Source organism: Nerophis ophidion, linkage group LG01 (genome assembly GCF_033978795.1).
Source record: "Nerophis ophidion isolate RoL-2023_Sa linkage group LG01, RoL_Noph_v1.0, whole genome shotgun sequence".
In the NCBI taxonomy this organism is placed as follows: Eukaryota; Metazoa; Chordata; class Actinopteri; order Syngnathiformes; family Syngnathidae; genus Nerophis; species Nerophis ophidion.
Genome location: NC_084611.1, coordinates 19215652 through 19235092, shown reverse-complemented (window position 1 = coordinate 19235092; position 19441 = coordinate 19215652). Strand labels below are relative to the sequence as shown.

The 19441-nt window shown below is 36.5% G+C and overlaps 1 protein-coding gene across 2 annotated transcripts in view; it reads left to right on the top strand.

Annotated features, from left to right (window-relative positions):
- Nucleotides 1-19441, top strand: part of cemip2 (cell migration inducing hyaluronidase 2) — a 105824-nt gene that overhangs the window by 58042 nt on the left and 28341 nt on the right. For both annotated transcript variants that reach the window (XM_061897827.1, XM_061897836.1), the window contains 5 exons: nt 563-732; nt 7120-7332; nt 12000-12205; nt 17970-18039; nt 18458-18586. In XM_061897827.1, coding sequence (XP_061753811.1) covers nt 563-732; nt 7120-7332; nt 12000-12205; nt 17970-18039; nt 18458-18586 — 788 coding nt within the window. The remainder of the gene's footprint in view (nt 1-562; nt 733-7119; nt 7333-11999; nt 12206-17969; nt 18040-18457; nt 18587-19441) is intronic.

The following is a 19441-nucleotide window of genomic DNA, read 5'->3' as shown; positions in this document are numbered from 1 at the left end:
AAATTCGACTCCTACCTTGTTTACTCCTGTAGCGATCTCCTTAAAGTTTTGTAATTAATCAGAAATACCTAGCAGCTAAAATGCGCCAAACATGGAAAAGTGTAGAACGAGTGTTTTGCATTTTTCCCAACATGCATTGCAGGGGTTTTAAATGGGTTTAATTTTTAATTATGTGTTGTCGTTGGACTTTTTTTTTTAATATGTTATCCAGAAAGTTAAATGAGCCGGTTGTGTTCATGTGTGACCGTGTGTGTTGACTTTTTGTGTTAGTTTATTTGCGCCGTGAGTGGTAAAGGTTGTTTGGATTGGGTCATACATGGAAATGCTCTGCATTTTCAATTTTCAACGTACAGTTCATGGTCATTAACATGAATACTCACTCTGTCCACAAGATGGCAGCAATTAGGCTGGCAGGCTAGAGTCCTTATTAAACTTGTGAAGTCTCGCGGGCCAAAATGAACACGGTAGTCGTAGTTTGGACACCTCTCCTCTACATCATCCACATCAACAATTAGTGCACCATCTCAATGCAATAAGCATCAATGTTGTGTTTGCCTCTCAGGGAAGCCTCTTTATAACCATGTGGGCGAGATCGTGGATGGAGTGGACATGCGGGCCGAGGTGGCGCTGCTCTCCAGGAACATTCTCATATACGGAGAAATGGAACCCTCCTGCTACGGAAACAACTTGTGTCAGTTTTACAGCCATGACACCTATGGAGGCCACGTCAAGGTGTGTACCTTTGCACTCATCTCCCTCGCACAGGCTAAATTCTTGATGTCCCAATGTGTTTGTGTGGTTCTGCATATTTTAGCATGATATTGCATTCTCAGCAAAGGTCACAGTGTTAGGAGGAATGAAAGTGTGTCTGTTCTATTTTTACCTGCTGGTCTAAATGAGAGACGTTATTCATGCCCCGTGCTCACATTTTTACTCAAACAACTGCTGTCTTTCTACACCTTTAGCTACACTCTCTCATCCCCATTCTTCTTTTCCTCTGCCTTGTCTTCTTTAAATCATAGTATTCTGTCTGGAAATATACGAGAGGCACTTTCGCTCTTGATGTCTTCCCCGCATGTGTCTTAAGTTCACAGGGGTGCTCGAAATACCTAAGTTTTTTTCCCCTCTAAGTTCCATGCTTAAAAAGAGCTTGAGTTTTGGATACATAAAATTAATTTCCCTTGCAAATACAGTAGTGAGCTTGAAGTGTTTTCTAGGCAAAATACATGAAAATATATGGGTATTAATAGAATCTAATTATTTATATTTTATTGATATAATTATAATTAATTAATATATTTTAAGTATTATATTTTATATAATTACTATATACTTATATAATTACTGTTACATTTCAATTAATTATATCATAATAATAATTATAATTTTCTATAATATATAATTATACAAAATATTATATTATAATAATTATAATATATTTAATTAATATAACATAATATAATTTAGTTCCTTCTTGGCTGCGGTTACAAAATAATAAGATTTTTGTGTTTGTTAAAATACTATCTCTTATGATGTGAAAGCACATTTTTGGTAAATGCAGTATATGGTTATAATATAAATTTAAATTTTTTTGCCAAACATTTTTCACTCTGGCCTTTCAGTGGGGGCCTGGAATCTGGTCGGTCACCCCAGGTTCCACCCCACTCAGAGGCGGAACGATTTGAAGTAGGGCTGGGCCGATACAGGATATCAACATATATCGCGATAGACATGTAATCATATCATTATCAAATGCGTTTGAGAAAGCGTTCAATAAATACATATTTTTTTAGTACCCCCCAAAAAAACGGTAAAAATCAGGCTTGGTTGGTTGTGTCACGCCAAATTTCTTCTCCCTACAAACGTTTTGTTAACGCTATATTATAAAAATATAACGCTATATTTAAAAAATACAGATGTTTTGTTAACGCTATATTATAAAAAAATGTAAAAAACAATTTACAAACACAAGCTATGGGATGACATAAGAGGAAACGTGACCCCAGAAGTAAATGCGTCATCCCATAGCTTGAGTTTGTAAATTGTTTTTTAATTTTATTTTATAATATAGCGTTAACAAAACGTCTGTATTTTTATAATATAGCGTTATATTTTTATAATATAGCGTTAACAAAACGTCTGTATTAATCATGACCCCGGAAGTAAATGGGGGGGGGGGGGGGGGGGGTTTGTAGGGGGGAAGAAATTTGGCGTGACAGCTGCATGAACAAAGGCACTCGCAGTCTGGTAAGGTAGCCAAACAGGAAGTGGTTGTGAAATGGGAGGGACACACTATAGGGCCATGGTCAAGATAGATTTATTCATATAGCACATTTCTAAAACAGATTACGGCTCCAAAGTGCTGTACAGATTAAAACAGAAAGGTGAAATACTAAAATATTATCATCAAAATTACAATAAGCACAAAACATTATATATATATATATATATATATATATATATATATATATATATATATATATATATAGTTGAAATGCATACAAATTGTGTAAAAGATAAAAAATCTGAATAAGTGCAAAACCATCTATTAAAACATTTCAAAATAGATTAAAGGACAAGATAAAAATTTCCATACGCATGTCCAGCTCAGCTTGTGTTAAACGCCAGCACAAATGAGTGAGTTTTTTAAGAAGTTTTAAAAGTATTAAGACATGTCACCGTTTTGAGATTCAGAAAGAGAGCGTTCCAAAGTTCACGGCCTGCTAATGCAAAGGCCCAGTCTCCTCCGGTCCATCCATCCATCCATTTTCTACCGCTTGTCACCTTACGGGGTAGCCCGGGGGGAGGGGTGGGGGAGGTGGGTGTCAGGAGCCTATCCCATCCGGTCTTTAGTCACAATTCTAAAAAGCACTAATCGCGTAACAGTATCAACCATCACTTTGGGTTGCACCATCTAGCTGTCGATTCTCCGTACTGCATAAAAATAAATTAAAACCGATTGCCGCAGAGAGTGAAAAAAATAGTGGATAAAAGAGGCGAAGTCACCTCCACAGTACGGCAGTTCTTGGGGATTTTTTCAAACGGATCGTCGTCCTTCGCCGCACTCTTCTTTTCCTATCAACACACATCCCTTCCCTATTCGTATGTTCAGAAACAGGAAGGAACTAAAGTGCAGGAATGTATAACTATAATAGAATAATCCCAATATATCACTTGTGCTATTTTTAAAATAAGTTTGTCCAATAATATTTTATTAATAATTACTGCATAACTAAACCTGAAAAGTTCTTCTCAGGTTTTCACACTTTGCACTATTTTCTTACTCTATTAAGCATTTCTTACATATTCCTTATTTTTTTTTTACAGCAAAGAGGTTATTGTTGTGTTTAATGTAATTTAAAAATGTTGTTTGTATTGAATGATTTTTTTTCCCATGCTAGTGTTGACATTTAATTTACTTCCTGCATTGATAGCTGAGGGGATTATAATCAGAAGAAGGTTACATCCATCCATCCATCCATATTCTACCGCTTATTCCCTTCAGGGTCGCGGGGGGGGGGGCGCTGGACCCTATCTCAGCTACAATCGGGCGGAAGGCGGGGTACACCCTGGTTACATTTGAAGTAAAAAATGTAAACATCTATTATTTTTCTCCTGGTCCATGTTTCCATAGGTCATAAAAAAATATCAATAACCATCAATATCGACCGATATAAAAAAACTTACGTCGTGATACAGTTTTCAGCTATATCGCCCAGCCCTAATTTGAAGCATACAAACTAGCATAGTAAAACACCAGCCGGTGTTCTGTCCGTCCATTTGGTGGTGGTAAGCTACTACAGTAGCTACAGCCGCCCCTGTCAGAGGCCTAGTTTTTACTTCGCAAGCCACTCCTGGTGCAATCCTGTCCTGGAATCAAACCCTGGAAGTCACTCTCGGCCGCGACTGTAAATAGTATAATTTGTTTATTAAATGTTGTAAGTACAACTCTGTATAACATTGTATCCTCACTACCGTTAAAGAGTAACCATTTAGAGTAACTTACAACAAAGAATAACTGTATTAAAGTTGTGTGCTGGCCTGTAAAATAAAAAAAATTAAAGTGCATCAATTTACCTGAAATAAAAAACAACCAACACTTTTTGTACCTACTTGTACGATTTGATGCTGAAAATTAACATTAAATTATAATACATCAAATTGATCAGCAACATTAACTCAAGAGCACACACTTTAACCTAAGAAACAAAAATGAATCACACAATTTGTGTTGATTTATTTTTTCAAACCCAAATGAGGAAGTCAGAATTAATGGCGACAAAGAGCCCGTTTTGTGGTGCAGTTTTTCAAAGCAGGGTTTGAAGCTTTATACTGATAAAGCATCGCACCTCCCACCCTAACCAAAAGTAACGACTTGTTCCTTGGCCCAATTTCCGGCCTTTTTGTTGAAAGTAAAGAAGAAAATCGGCCCATTACCTTTTGAGCTACCTGGCAAAATAAAAGAAACCGAGTGAACACTCTTGTCAGACATCCACTGTCTTTGTCTTTGCGGGGCTGCCAACATACACGATCATGAAGTTTGTATCGAAAACAAAAGATAGAGTTGTAGAGTTGTTCCTCATTCCATTTTGGAATTTTTTTCATCATCATCTACCCATAGCTTTTTGAGTGTTGTCGATAACCAACTAGCAAACAGAGAAACCATGCCATTGCATAACCTATCGGTGGAAGTAACAAGAATGCAAACTGGTTAGGAAGCACGGCCTGCGTCTCGTAGAAATTGCCAAAGGAATGTGCACAACAAAATGTCCATGAATTGATTTACATGGACTCTGACTTAAAAAAGTTGAAAAACTTATTCGGGTGTTACCATTTAGTGGTCAATTGTACGGAATATGTACTGAACTGTGCAATCTACTAATAAAAGTTTCAATCAATCAATGTCAAGCATGAAAAATGCAATAGGTAGCATCGTTAGAGTCCGAACAATCCAGAATGTGGTCCAAAACACATGTAGCAAACACTCCAGCTCAACTTCAGAAGTGCCACCAGTGCAAAGCTACTGCCATCGGTCAAAACAGGAAATGGACAATACAAAGTAAAAGTCTGAAGGGAAATAATTCAAAAACAAGACTTTTAAGTCCAAAATGTTATTTTATGGTGTGTAGTATGGAAGCAATAAAGGAGAACTGCGCTGCAGACTTGATGAGAGCCAATAAACATAATAAAACATCACTTACTGTACAATGTCAGCTGTCACTAGGATACTGACTGCTCGGATGTTGATATATTCCTGTTAAGATGAAAAATGGCTCATAATCCTTGCAACAACAAAAAAATAGTCGGCGTGGAAACAAGAGTCTTTTCATGTTGTTCTCACCAGTCTGGAGTCTAAATTGGATGCCAAAGTTGACCAGCTTTTCAGATTATGTCCTCATCCTTCTACTATCCAAGTAAGAAGGCATTTTTATGATCTGGAACAGGTTTTTCAACTTGTTTAAGTCGGGGTCCACGTAAATCAATTCATGGTAATGTTATTATGAATGTTGCTACATTACATATTAGGGGTGTGGGAAAAATCGATTTGAATACGAATCGAATCGTTTACGTTGTGGGATTCAGAATCGATTCTCATTTTTTTAAAAATCAATTTTTTTAAATTTTTTGTATTTATTTATTAATTTATTTTTTTAATCAATCCAACAAACCAATACACAGCAATACCATAACAATGCAATCCAATTCCAAAACCAAACCTGACCCAGCAACACTCAGAACTGCAATAAACAGAGCAATTGAGGGGAGACACAAACACGACACATTATAAACCAAAAGTAATGAAACAAAAATTAATATTATCAACAACAGTATCAATATTAATTATAATTTCAGCATAGCAATGATTAAAAGTCCCTCACTGACATTATCATTAGACATTTATAAAAATAATAAAAAAGAACAATAGTGTCACAGTGGCTTACACTTGCATCGCATCTCATAAACTTGACAACACACTGTGTCCAATGTTTTCACAAAGATAAAATAAGTCTTATTTTTGGTTCGTTTAATAGTTCAAAACAAATTTACATTATTGCAATCAGTTGATAAAACATTGTCCTTTACAATTATAAAAGCTTTTTAAAAAAAAAATCTACTCCTCTGCTAGCATGTCAGCAGACTGGGGTAGATCCTGCTGAAATCCTATGTATTGAATGAATACAGAATCCTTTTGAATCGGAAAAATATTGTTTTTGAAACAAGAATCAAATCGAATCGAAAAAATCGATATTATATCGAATCGTGACCCCAAGAATCGATATTGAATCGAATCGTGGGACACCCAAAGATTCACAGCCCTATTACATATATACCTACAGCTTGTATAAAAAACTATGACGGAGGGTTTTTAGAGCACTTCAACGGTGGAATAGATTGACTCCCTTGTTAGCTGACTTTTGTTAGTGTTAATTTGCGAGTTAGAATGCATAGAAAAAAACAACATGAGTTATTGTCTTACATAAAACACAAACTATTCTCCCTTCTCCCCTCAGGCAGGAGACTACAGTCCATCCAGACCCACACCTCCCGCCACCTGAACAGTTTTTTCCCCTCGGCCATCAGGCACATGAACAATAACAAGATCTGATAGCTCAGTTACTGCTCATGTTATTCTATTCTGTGTTATATGTCTTTTATGTTGCACGATTGCACCAAGAAAAATTCCTAGTTTGTGAACCCGTTCTCAAACAATGGCAATAAAAACTATTCTGATTCTGATAACGATTGGGAATTATAGGTCAAATAAAAAAATTAAAAGTGCGGTTCTCCTTTAAAGCCTGTAGTTTCATGTACTTGATATGTTGGTGGAAAAGTCAGCAAGTGTGCTGTCATGTAGAATGTGTGTGTGGGTGAGTTAAAATTCACTAGGAGGATTTACCAATCCCCCTAACAAAAACCAGACCATGTGGATTACGCAGCGCATACACACGAGGCCTCCTAGCGAGCACTTGGACGGTTGTTGGCGCTCGATTAAGCTTTTCTGCTCTGCTTCCCATTTCTCTGCAACAGTCATCACCAGCCTCCACCAAGCCGACATGGTCTACTTTTGTATACTCCATCACTGACTTTTGTTGTCGCCTCCCTCTTGTCCTACGTCAGATCTTTGGCAACTTCTCATCAGTGCATCTGTCCTACGTGGAGCTGAAGAACATGGGGCAGCAGGTCGAGAGAAGCCGCTACCCGCTCCATTTCCACATGTGTGGCGACGTGGACCAGAAGGGAGGCTACTGGGAGCCCACCTACGTCGATGGACTATCCATACACCACTCCTTCTCTCGGTGTCTTACCATTCATGCCACTAACGGCTTGCTGGTTAGTACATCACACAACATATGAGGCCACAAATCAATTAACGGAACTATAATTGAATATGAACTCGATGACATCACCAAAATGCCTTGTTTTTGAGGGGTTTTTTCCTTCGTGTGTCGCTTTCAATCAGGGTGCAATTAGGGTTTCTAAAATTTCTAAAACATTCACCATAAATGATACCTGGGCACGGCACCGCTGCTGCCCACTGCTCCCCTCACCTCCCAGGGGGTGATCAAGGGGATGGGTCAAATGCAGAGGAAAAATTTCACCACACCAGGTGTGTGTGTGACAATCATTGGTACTTAACTATTCTGGAAATTTTGAATTGTGTATTTTAAGGACGAAAATTCATGTTTCCCATTTTGGAATAAGGCTGTAACATTACAATCGGTAGAAAAAGTAAAGCACTGTGAATACTTCCTAGATGCACCGTACATAATAATAATATAAATAACTAGAATCTAGTGTTGTCCCTATTTTGGTAACTGTACCAACATGTATTTTGATACTTTCTGGTACTTTTTAATATAAATAAAGGGGATCACAAAAAAATTACATTGGCTTTATTTCAATAAAAAATCTTAGGGTACATTAAACATATGTTTCTTATAGCTAGTTTTTTTTTATTTTTTAAATAAAATAGTGAACATACTAGACCAGTGGTCCCCAACCACCGGGCCGCAGAATAATTTTTTTATACATTTTTATTTTTCATTTTAATAAATCAACATAAAAAACACAAGATACACTCACAATTAGTGCACCAACCCCAAAAAAACTCCCTCTTTCATGACAAAAAAAACAAAAACCTAATTCCCCAAAATGAGCTAAAAAAGTTAGCATGCTAATGTTCGCATGTGAACATTAGCATACTGAAAGTTAGCCTGTGTCACATACCAAGTTATTTGACTCGGGGTAAACGTTTGCAAAATGGGCCAAACGAGTTTGCACAATAACGATAAAATGCTAGAATGCTAATTTTTGCAAGCTAGCATGCTGATGTTAACATGCTAGCACTGGAGTAACAAGACCAAGGAGCATTTTGTCTCTTGAATTTTTCTAGCATTTCTTATTTGAAAGCTTGAATATCCTGACTAAGATGGATGTTTAGACTGAAATTGGATGAAAAATGTGGGATCAGTTCCAATACAATGAAAACTGTGGGAGAAGAAGGCCGTCAAACTTTTACGCACAAGACGTTCATATAATACTAATGGGGAACATAGCAGATAATTGTGTTGTACAGTGACCTACAAAAGTGACCAAGGTCACTTATTGGGATTGTTGTACAGTACAAGGCCGTTTGTTGACAATAGGACTGATGCTCTGCTGACGTCAAAAGGATGAGCATCTATTTCAATGTTGGATTGGGAGCATTGTTTCTGTCAGTGTTGAGGAAATGGAAAGTACAAAAGTATGTAGTACACATTATACCATTATGAACATATTTTCCCATATCCACCACGACCATGGAGATTTCCTTTTTAGTGCGTGTTGCTACCGGCAACATGCACTAATCAGTAAACATTAACAGGATTTCTACACCTGTGACTGTTTTCTCCTTCCCTTTGTTCCCAGCGCTTTGTTTTTAAAAGACGAAACCATGGGAAATCAGCAATGCACTCACACCTCCTCCAGATAATCATTGGGGATAAGGAGTTCCTGAAAAGACAAGAACCTGAAGGCTGTGCATTCTTTGTCCGCTACATGGATTCAGATGGATTTAACTATACAAAAACAAGTGTGTTCTATAGATTTACCCAAACAAAACATTTAAAAAAAAAATGGATTTACCCATGCAATTTTTTTTAAAATTGAATTTTAACCATACAAAAACACATTTTTAAATGGATTTAACAATACAAAAACACATTTTCTATGGATTTACCCATACAAAACAGGTGTTTTCTATATTAACCATACAACTATTTTTTAAATGGATTTACCTATTCAATTTTTTTTTATTAAATTGATTTAGCCATACAAAAACAATTTTTTTAATGGATTTAACCACACAAAAACGGGTGTTTTCTATAGACTTCACCATACGAAAACAATTTTTGCTATGGATTTAACTATACTAAAACAAGTGTTTTCTATTGATTTAACCTGTATACAAATACAGGCGTTCTGGGATGAGGTGGCGACTTGTCCGGGGTGTACCCTGCTTACCGCCCGAATGCAGCTGAGATAGGCTCCATCGACCCCAAAAGGGACAAACGGTAGAAAATGGATGGATGGAATACATGCTTTTTCTATGGATTTAACCATACAAAAACATGTTTTCTATCCATTTACCCATACAAATACAGGTGTTTTCTGTGGATTCAACCATACAAAAACAAGTGTTTCCTTGGATTTAACCGTACAAAAACAAGTGTTTTCTATGCTTTCAAACATACAAAAATAAGTGTTTTCTATGGATTTAACTATACTAAAACAAGCGTTTTCTATGGCTTTACCTAGGGCTGGGCGATATGGCCTTTTTTTAATATCTCGACATTTTTAGGCCATATTGCGATACATGATATATATCTCCATATTTTTCCTTAGCCTTGAATGAACACTTGATGCATATAATCTCAGCAGTATGATGATTGTATGTGTCTACATTAAAACATTATTTTTCATACTGCAATCATATATACTCATTTTAAACTTTCATGCCGAGAAAGAAATCACAACTAAGTCAATTGACCAAAACTGTATTTACTAAACAGTTATTAGCAGGTGACTTTTCAAATGATGCTACATATTAGCAGTAATGCTATTCTGGTTGCAACGCTTGTGCCCCACACTTGACAAATTAAAGTTGTCTATTCGACATATTCCCGCTTCCTTCATTTGTTACCAGATTCGCACCTTCTTTCTCTCGTATTACCACTCGCACGGCTCCGCTAGCATCACAGCTAACATTACTCTTGCTGCTACCTCTCTGCTCCGCGAGGGCGTATACGTATGTGACGTATGACGTGACAGTATGTGACGTATGTAAGAAGGTGAGCTTACTGTCTGTGAGAAGTAGACACAAGAAGGAGTGGGAAGAGCCTGTAGTGTAATGCCCGCAGCTAAAAGCAACTGCGTGAGAACGTATACTCGAATATCACAATATAGTCATTTTCTATATCGTACAGAGACAAACCAGCGATATATCGCGTATATCGATATATATCGTCCAGCCCTAGATTTCCCCATACAAATACAGGTGTTTTTTATCGATTTAACCATACAAAAATAAGTACTTTCTTCGGATTTAACCATACAAAAAAACATGTTTTCTATGAATTCATCCCTACAAAAACAATTGTTTTCTTATGGTTTTAAACATATAAAAACAAGTGTTTGCTTTGGATTTAACCACACAAAAACTAATGTTTTCTATAGATTTAACCATACATAAACAAGTGTTTTCTATGGATTTAACTATGCCAAAACAAATGTTTTCTATAGATTCCACCTTACAAAAACCTTTTTTGAAATGGATTTAGCCATATTAAAACTATTTTTTTCTATTAATTCAACCATACAAAACCAGTTGTTTTCTATGGTTTTAACCATACAAAAACAAGTTTTTTCTGTGGATTTAACCATACAGAAACATTTTTTAAATGGATATAACTATACAAAAACATTTTTTTTCAATGGATTTAGTCATAAAAACAGGTTTTTACTTTTGATTTAACCATACAAAAATAAGTGCTTTCTTTGGATTTAACCATACAAAAACAAGTGTTTTCTAAGAATTCAACCTTTACAAAAACAAGTGTTTTTTTTATGGTTTTAACCATATAAAAACAAGTGTTTGCTTTGGATTTAACCACACAAAAACTGTGTTTTCTATAGATTTAACCATACATAAAAAAGTGTTTTCTATGGATTTAACTATGCTAAAACAAATGTTTTCTATATATTCAACCTTACAAAAACATTTTTTGAAATGGATTTAGCCATATAAAAAAGTTTTTTTCTATGAATTCAACCATACAAAACCAGCTGTTTTCTATGGTTTTAACCATACAAAAACAAGTGTTTTCTGTGGATTTAATCATACAAAAACATTTTTTAAATGGATTTAACCATACAAAAACATTTTTTTCAATGGATTCAGCCATAAAAAACAGGTGTTTCATTTTGATTTAACCATACAAAAACAGGTGTTTTCTATGGATTAACCATACAAAAACAAATGTTTCTATGGATTCAACCATACCAAAACAAATGTTTTCTATGGATTTAACAATACAAAAGCAAGTAATTTTTTGGATTTAACCATACAAAAACACGTGTTTGTGAGCGTTTTCATTAATTTTGTCCTTAGGTAGATGTTGACAGTTATACTAAAAAGACACACGTAATAAAGGTGTTTAGGAAATTTCCCAACGGTTTTCGGTGACATTTCCTAAACTAAAAAAGTAAAAAAACAACAACCTTAGAGCCTTGTCTAGCTGTTTTTTGAGTATACTATTCATGTTTAAATCACTTTTACTGCTAATGAATATTGTCTCCAAATATCGGTTATGGCCCTTCTTGACTCCTAATCCTCTAATCAGTATCAGCATCGACGATGAAAAAACTGAGTCGGTCAATCTTGACTTTAGGATACTTCAACCTGCCTTCAAGTTGAGATTCCTTGGGCTCCTCAAAAAGTCCTTTCTCTTTGTGTCCAGGTGAAGAACACCGTGGGCTACGACACACTGGGCCACTGCTTCTTCCTGGAGGATGGCATTGAACAGCGCAACACCTTCTACCACAACCTGGGCCTGTTGACGCGACCCGGTACTCTGCTGCCCACTGATCGCAACGAGACACTCTGCCTCAGCATCAAGGACAAAGTCTACAAGGGCTATACTCCCTCACCCAGCACCGAGTGCAAGTAAGACACTATACTGCCTTTTATGTCTGCATCACCTTTTGTAGATCAAGCTCAGGAAATAGGATGGCTGCAATAATGGCACATAGTAGGCAAGCCAAGTTTATTCATAGAGCACAATACGTACACAAGACAATTCAAAATGCCTTACAGAAAATTACAAAAATAGGATAATCATGGTTGAAGGCTCCAGCACCCCCAATGAACCCAAAAGGGACAAGCGGTAGCAAATTGGTGGATGGTTGAAATTAAAATCATAGAATAAATCATCATAAAAACAAATATAATTCAAATAAATAATTTTCAGGTGTCATATGCACAATTAAATAAAGATGTTCTCAACCTGGATTTCAACATAACCAACATAGAGGCCTGTCTCACATCTTCTAGATCAGACCAAGTACCACCTCAGAAAACACTTGGCTCTCCAAGTACCACCATAATGACCAACATCAAAATACAGTAGCGTAAAAGGCCAAAGTATTCATTAAAAACAAGTACCGTATTTTTCGGACTATAAGTCGCAGTTTTTTTCATAGTTTGGCCACGGGTGCGACATATACTCCGGAGTGACTTATGTGTGAAATTATTAACACATTACCGTAAAATATCAAATGATATTATTCATCTCATTCGCGGAAGAGACGAAGAAAATGTCAGCAATCGTCACACACACGTTGACCAATAAGAATTCGGCGAGGGAGGGTCATGGGAGAAGTGCATTGTGGGTCATGGGATGCTAACTGCTATATGCTATATGCTACAGCCGTAGCTATTAAAATGGATCATTTCATCGTTGGCGGTAACTTATGAAAACTGAGAAGGGCTGAACAAAAATGGCATCGAAAAAGGAAATCATGTACTGCAGATTACAAGCTGGACGTATTGAAATATGCAGTAGAAAACGACAAGAGGAAGCGGCGCATACCTTTTTGGAGTTGGCAGAGTTGTTTAGAAGTGACATCGAGGAAGACGATTTCATGGGATTTATCGAGTAGGAGTGACTGATTGTTTGGTAAACGTATTACATGTTAACCTGTAGTTATTTGAATGACTCTTACCATAATATGTTACGTTAAATTAGCAGGCACTTTCTCAGTTGGTTATTTATGCGTCATATAACGGACACTTATTCAGCCTGTTGTTCACTATTCTTTATTTATTTTAAATTGCCTTTCAAATGTCTATGCTTGGTGTTGGATTTTATCAAATACATTTCCCCCAAAAATGCGACTTATACTCCAGTGCGACGCATATATGTTTTTTTCTTCTTTATTATGCATTTTCGGCCGGTGTGACGTATACTCCGGAGCGATTTATAATCCGAAAAATATGGTACATACTTTCCCTTCCAATGACCTGTCAGGACGCATTCAATGACTCTCAAACTACAAAGTACAATTCTCAAGCAGGATTGGACAAATGTAAGTGTACATTCCCTCCACATCAGTGTTAAAAAAAAAAAAGGCCATGGTTTTCATTTCGGTTTGTATACAATATATATTTTTTTGACACCCCCGAATATCACATATCGCAATAATCCACTATTACCACTTTTAATCAGATGTGGCATGTATACAACCCCTGGTAAAAATGTATAAAATCTCCTGTCTTGGAGGATGTTCAGTCAGTTGTTTAGATTTGTAGAAAAAACTGAATGAGGACATGACACAAAACTAACCCTTTTGTAAAAAAGAAACATGTCTGGTAAAAATGTAATCCATTGTATGGCAAATGTTGTCCGACTCAAAGAAAATTGAACAGGCAACTTTCTGGCTTTATGAAACACTTAAAGAAATCAGGAAAATACAAATAATAACAGAAGAAATGAACATATTAAAAAATGGTTTGATTAAAACAGACACTATCTTTGAATCTCAGTAAAATTCAAATAATGCTATTTGGTAACAGTAGAAAAGTGCATCAGACACGAATACAAATAGACGGAGTAGATATTGAAAGGGTAAAAGAAACCAGATTTTTGGGAGTATTAATAGTTGGTAGAATGAACTGGAAATCTCATATACAAAACATAAAACATAAGGTGGCAAAAAGCATTTCAATAATGAATAAAGCAAAATATGTCCTGGGCCAAAAATCACTTTATATTTTCTACTGCTCGCTAGTGTTACCATATCTGAGTTATTGTGCAGAAATATGGGGAAATGTGCGCTACATTCGTTAACTGTGTTACAAAAAAGATCAATTAGAATAATACATAATGTTGGATATAGGGAACATACAAACCCTTTATTTATTGAGTCAAAAATATTAAAGCTCGATGATTTGATAAAATTACAAACCGCTAAAATGATGTACAAAGCAAATTATAACCTGCTACCAAAGAATGTACAACAATTCTTCTCAACTAAAGAGGAGAAATATAACCTTAAAAGAAAATCTAATTCAAAACATTTGTATGCACGTACAACACTTAAAACCTTTATCTTATCAGTATGTGGTATTAAATTATGGAATGGATTAAGTAAAGAAGTTAAACATTGTACTGATATGATCCAGTTTAAGAGGCTGTTCAAATTAATAGTTCTTACAAAGTACAAAGAAGAAGAATTATGAGAAACACTTTCAACCTTATTGAAAATAAGATGTTCTTCATCTCAGTATGTTGGTAATGTCTGAATTAGTTACATGTTACAGAACTGTTGTATTACTCATTCACGGATGTCTTTTTACTATTTTGCTGTAAAAAGAGTCAGTAAATGAATTTATATATTTGTGGGCGCTCTGACGTGGGAAAGGGGTAGAATTAAATAAGCTTTGCTTCTTCCTACTCCTTTTTGGACATGATGTGATGTGAGGTGATATGTATTGTGTTGTGAATGTGCTCATGTTTGAAATAAACTGAGAAAGAAAGAAAGAAAATACATTTTGGGAGAAAGTAACTGTTTCAATTTTAGACCAGTGTGTATAAAAATATAGACATCACGTAACGAATATTCCGGACGACAGCGCACCGGGTATGTAAGCCGCTCTCACAACATTTTTGAAAGAAAAAATATTTTCCCATATATTAACCGCTTCGGACTATAAGCCGCAGATATAAACTTTGTGAAATGTGTCATTTACAAAGAAAGATTTTGTATATGTTTATTTACATACCTTAATTGTTTCCAAACGGTGTATGTAACACGGCAAAAAACGGCTTATCAAAACAAAAAACAAAGTCATGGTCATGGACCCACTAGCTGCGGAAGCTAGCTCTCCAATCAACGAAACAGACTCAATAACTCCACAATGACTTTTTGGTGAACTTACTGAGGAATTTGTGAAACTGGAACAATACAAAAATAATGTCGTTGTAAGTTAATAATACTAACACAGACACTCGTAAACATGTTAGTATATTAGCCAATGCTAACGACGCTAGCGTCATTACAACATCATAGCACGTCCAAATATGGATTTGAATTTAAAAAAATAATGGCTATTCAAATCTAATTCTATTTTATTTAGTTAGTTAATTTCAATGTTACAGTTGATTTTTTGAAGAGTTTTGGGATCTTGTAATACAAAAATAAAAAATCAAATTTAATATTTTGTCGATCGAAATATATGCCACACCCAATTTTTCCCTCCAATTTTTCATGTGTGAGCAAACGCCCAAACTCCATGGGCATTCAGGAGCGCACATGTGAGCGACGGCAGACGTGCACACTGTTGTGCGCTTATGTTTTTATTCGATTTTGTGAGCGGCCTAGATTTGCCGTGCGCAGAGGACGCGTGAGCAGTGTGCAGTTGCACGGGCGCGTACCTTAGAGGGAACGTTGGTCACACCCCCTATGTGTCATATTTTATTGTCAAGCAATTGTATTGTTTTTAAGCTAGCAATTGACAGAAAATACAACATTTAATGCTTCATGGACAGATTAATTTGCCTTCACTGTTGATGAGGTTGGTTCATGTTGTGCTTAATATGTGGAGAGAAAATGGCAAACAACAACAAAAAACAATTGTTGAAGACATTTCCAGAAAAACACAGCATTTGCGAAGAAATACCCAGCTGGAGATGACAGAAAAATAGCAGTTTTTGAACTACTGCGGAAAGCTAATCAGAGCAAAAAAAAACTTGGTGGATCGCTTTCTGTCTTGTGTTTGATTTCATAAATACTCTTTCATAAGTTTAATGAAACTATAAGTAGTGTTATTGTCATTTTGAAAATCAAACAGAGTTTGTGGCTCTCGATGGGTTTTATTTAGTGGGAAATGAGCTCAAATGGCCCATTATGCTTGAAGTCCAAGCATAATGGGGAGATTCTTTCTAACAAAGACAAGCACTTCCTGATTCTCAGGTGTCAGCCTGCTCCTGTGTTCATCAATGAGTGCTAAAAAGCCTCTCACTCTCAAGAGTCATTAAAATGTCTCACAACTTTACTACCACACTTGACTTTATTGTGGCATGTTTTGCACTCCACCTCTTCACCTTTTTCGTTTTGTAGAGTAAAAGTAATCCCACACAGCTGACATTTTTACCATAACTTTTAATTCACACAGCCGTCTTAACGGTTAGAACACAGACCTGTGGATGTGTTGAAGGTGTGCTGGAAAATGGAACGGAGCGTAGGGAGCAGCAGAAGAGTGGAATGTATTATTTAAATCGGTGCGTTGGAAAACACGGACCGGATTTTTTTTTAAACTGGATCTGGATGGGCATTTTCCCATGCCTTGCCGATACACATTTTTTGGCAAATATCGACGGCCGATCCGATCCAAATATCGGATCGGGACAACCCTAGCTCCTATGGTGTGTTTAGCTATTCCTCGTCCTGCAGGGATGATACTTGTACGAAACTTACTTTATTCGTCGCCATGCAAGCGAGGATTAGTGATTTAGAAGTCGCTAAAACACTGCAGACTCCGGATGGACGTTTACCGCTAGCCAGCAAGCTAGCCAAGTCTTAAAGCACCGTTACAGCGGCGTACCAGTGTTATAACTTTACCTTTATCGGTAGTTTTTAAGCCAAAATGCGTCCGTTCTCCCTTTTCTGTCTACACACTGTCTGCTTGTGAGTACTCTGTGAATGTGCTCTACCGAACATGCTCCTCTGCTCGTAAAATCAGCAATGTCACGACATTGGGGGGAAAAATAGAGAACCGGTACTTTTTAGAGGTGGCATAGTGATTAATTAATTAGTATCGCGGTACTTTACTAGTACCAGTATACCGTACAACCCTAATATGATGTATGATTATCTGGGGTGTTAAAAAGAATAACAATGTACATTCTACCGAACTGAAAACAGTGACCACAAAGCACGATAAGATCGGAAGTGTGGAATCTGTGAACCATTCCAGCCCTTCAATCAGGGTGTCGCTGTGGGAAGAGATCGTGTGTACACATTTTGAAAGGAGCCAGCAGCTCCAGATCCGTGTGAAAGACACCGATTTTATCCGTGCAATAACATCCTCGCCTCTGGACGGGATGTTTTCCTGTCGCAGTCAGTGAAGTGCCACTATGAGGGAGCCACCGATGTCTGCTTCTAGCAGTGTGTGTGTGTGTGTGTGTTTTGGAAGGGCTGTTCCTGTCCAAGGTTTATGTTGGAGAGCTAGATTATTGGGGAATGTTTTTTAAAAAATTACTGATTTCATAGTCTGTGATTCTCACAAGTGCCAATATAGTGCTCTTTAATATGTTCTGCTGTGTGTGTGTGTGTGTGTGTGTGTGTGTGTGTGTGTGTGTGTGTGTGTGTGTGTGTGTGTGTGTGTGTGTGTGTGTGTGTGTGTGTGTGTGTGTGTGATTGTCTTCCAGGGCGGTTTCTACGTTTTGGATCGCCAACCCCAACAACAACCTTATAAGTAATGCCGCCGCTGGTTCTCAGGTACGAACGTCGATCTTATGAGAAAAAGAAAGATTCCTCTGTAAATTAAATGATTTCATGCATATACCAAAGTGATCCATCAATAAAACAAGACTTAAGAGTTGTTGTTTTTTTTATGCGGATTTAGTGTCCTTGCACAGTTGAGTAATTTTAATATAGTGTGGCAAATGAGAAGACGACCTTGGATGGGGAGGTCATGTGCTTAGTGGTAGGGGATGTTTACTGTACATTGTAAATAATCAAGTCTTAAAGGCTGCATCTGCTTTATTGACAACATTCTGCCCTCCTCCGCTTGTTATTGTAGTCGCTGACTTGATCCTTGCGACTCATGCCGGATGAAAGATAATGAAAAGCATGGCGGCTGGTACTCTGAGTTTGTCTTGTCATCTCCTCTGAGTCCTCCTTCCTTTGGTTCCAGGATGCCGGGATTTGGTTTGTGTTCCACAGCTCCTCTACAGGAGACTCTCATGGCTCTGTGCAAGAAACAAAGGCAGAACTCACTCCCCTGGGGATTTTCTACAATAACCGAGTTCACTCCAATTTCAAGGTAGGGCAAGGGAATAGAGATTTGCAGGTATGTTTTTTTTCAGGGATTACTAGTAGTCATGCAGGCCGATAATCGATATTAGTTGGCAGTAAAAGTTATTTAAACATGAGTCGTGTACATCAGTAAACAGCTGGACAAGGCTTGAATTTGTTTTTTTTAATACATTTTTTATTGCCTTAAATGGCATTAAAAAGCTTTACATTTGATGTCCAAGAGGAATTAAATATATGAGGTATGATATAAAGTTATCACGGCGGTTAAAAGCATGGAAACAGTTTACGGTGCTAAAATAATTGGCGTGATTAAACCAGCAACTTTTTATTCAACCACACAAAATCAAGTGTTTTTTTATGGATTTAGCTATAAAAAAACAAGTGTTTTCTATGGATTTAACCATACAAAAGCAAGTGTTTTCTATGGTTTTAATTATACAAAAGCAAGTGTTTTCTATGGTTTTGATTATACAAAAACAAGTGTTTTCTATGGATTTAACCATACAAATACAGGTGTTTTCTATGGATTTAACCATACAAATACAGGTGTTTTCTATGGATTTAACTATACAAAAACAAGTGTTTTCTATGGTTTTAACTATACAAAAACAAGTGTTTTCTATGATTTTAACTATACAAAAACAAGTGTTTTCTATGGATTTAACCATACAAAAACAAGTGTTTTCATTTGATTTACCCATACAAATTTTAAATTTTTTTATAATGGATTTAACCATACAAAAACAGGTGTTTTCTATGTATTAAACCATACAAAACCAGCTGTTTTCTATGGTTTTAACCATACAAATACATATTTTGTATGAATTTTACCATACAAAAACAGGTGTTTTATATTGATTAG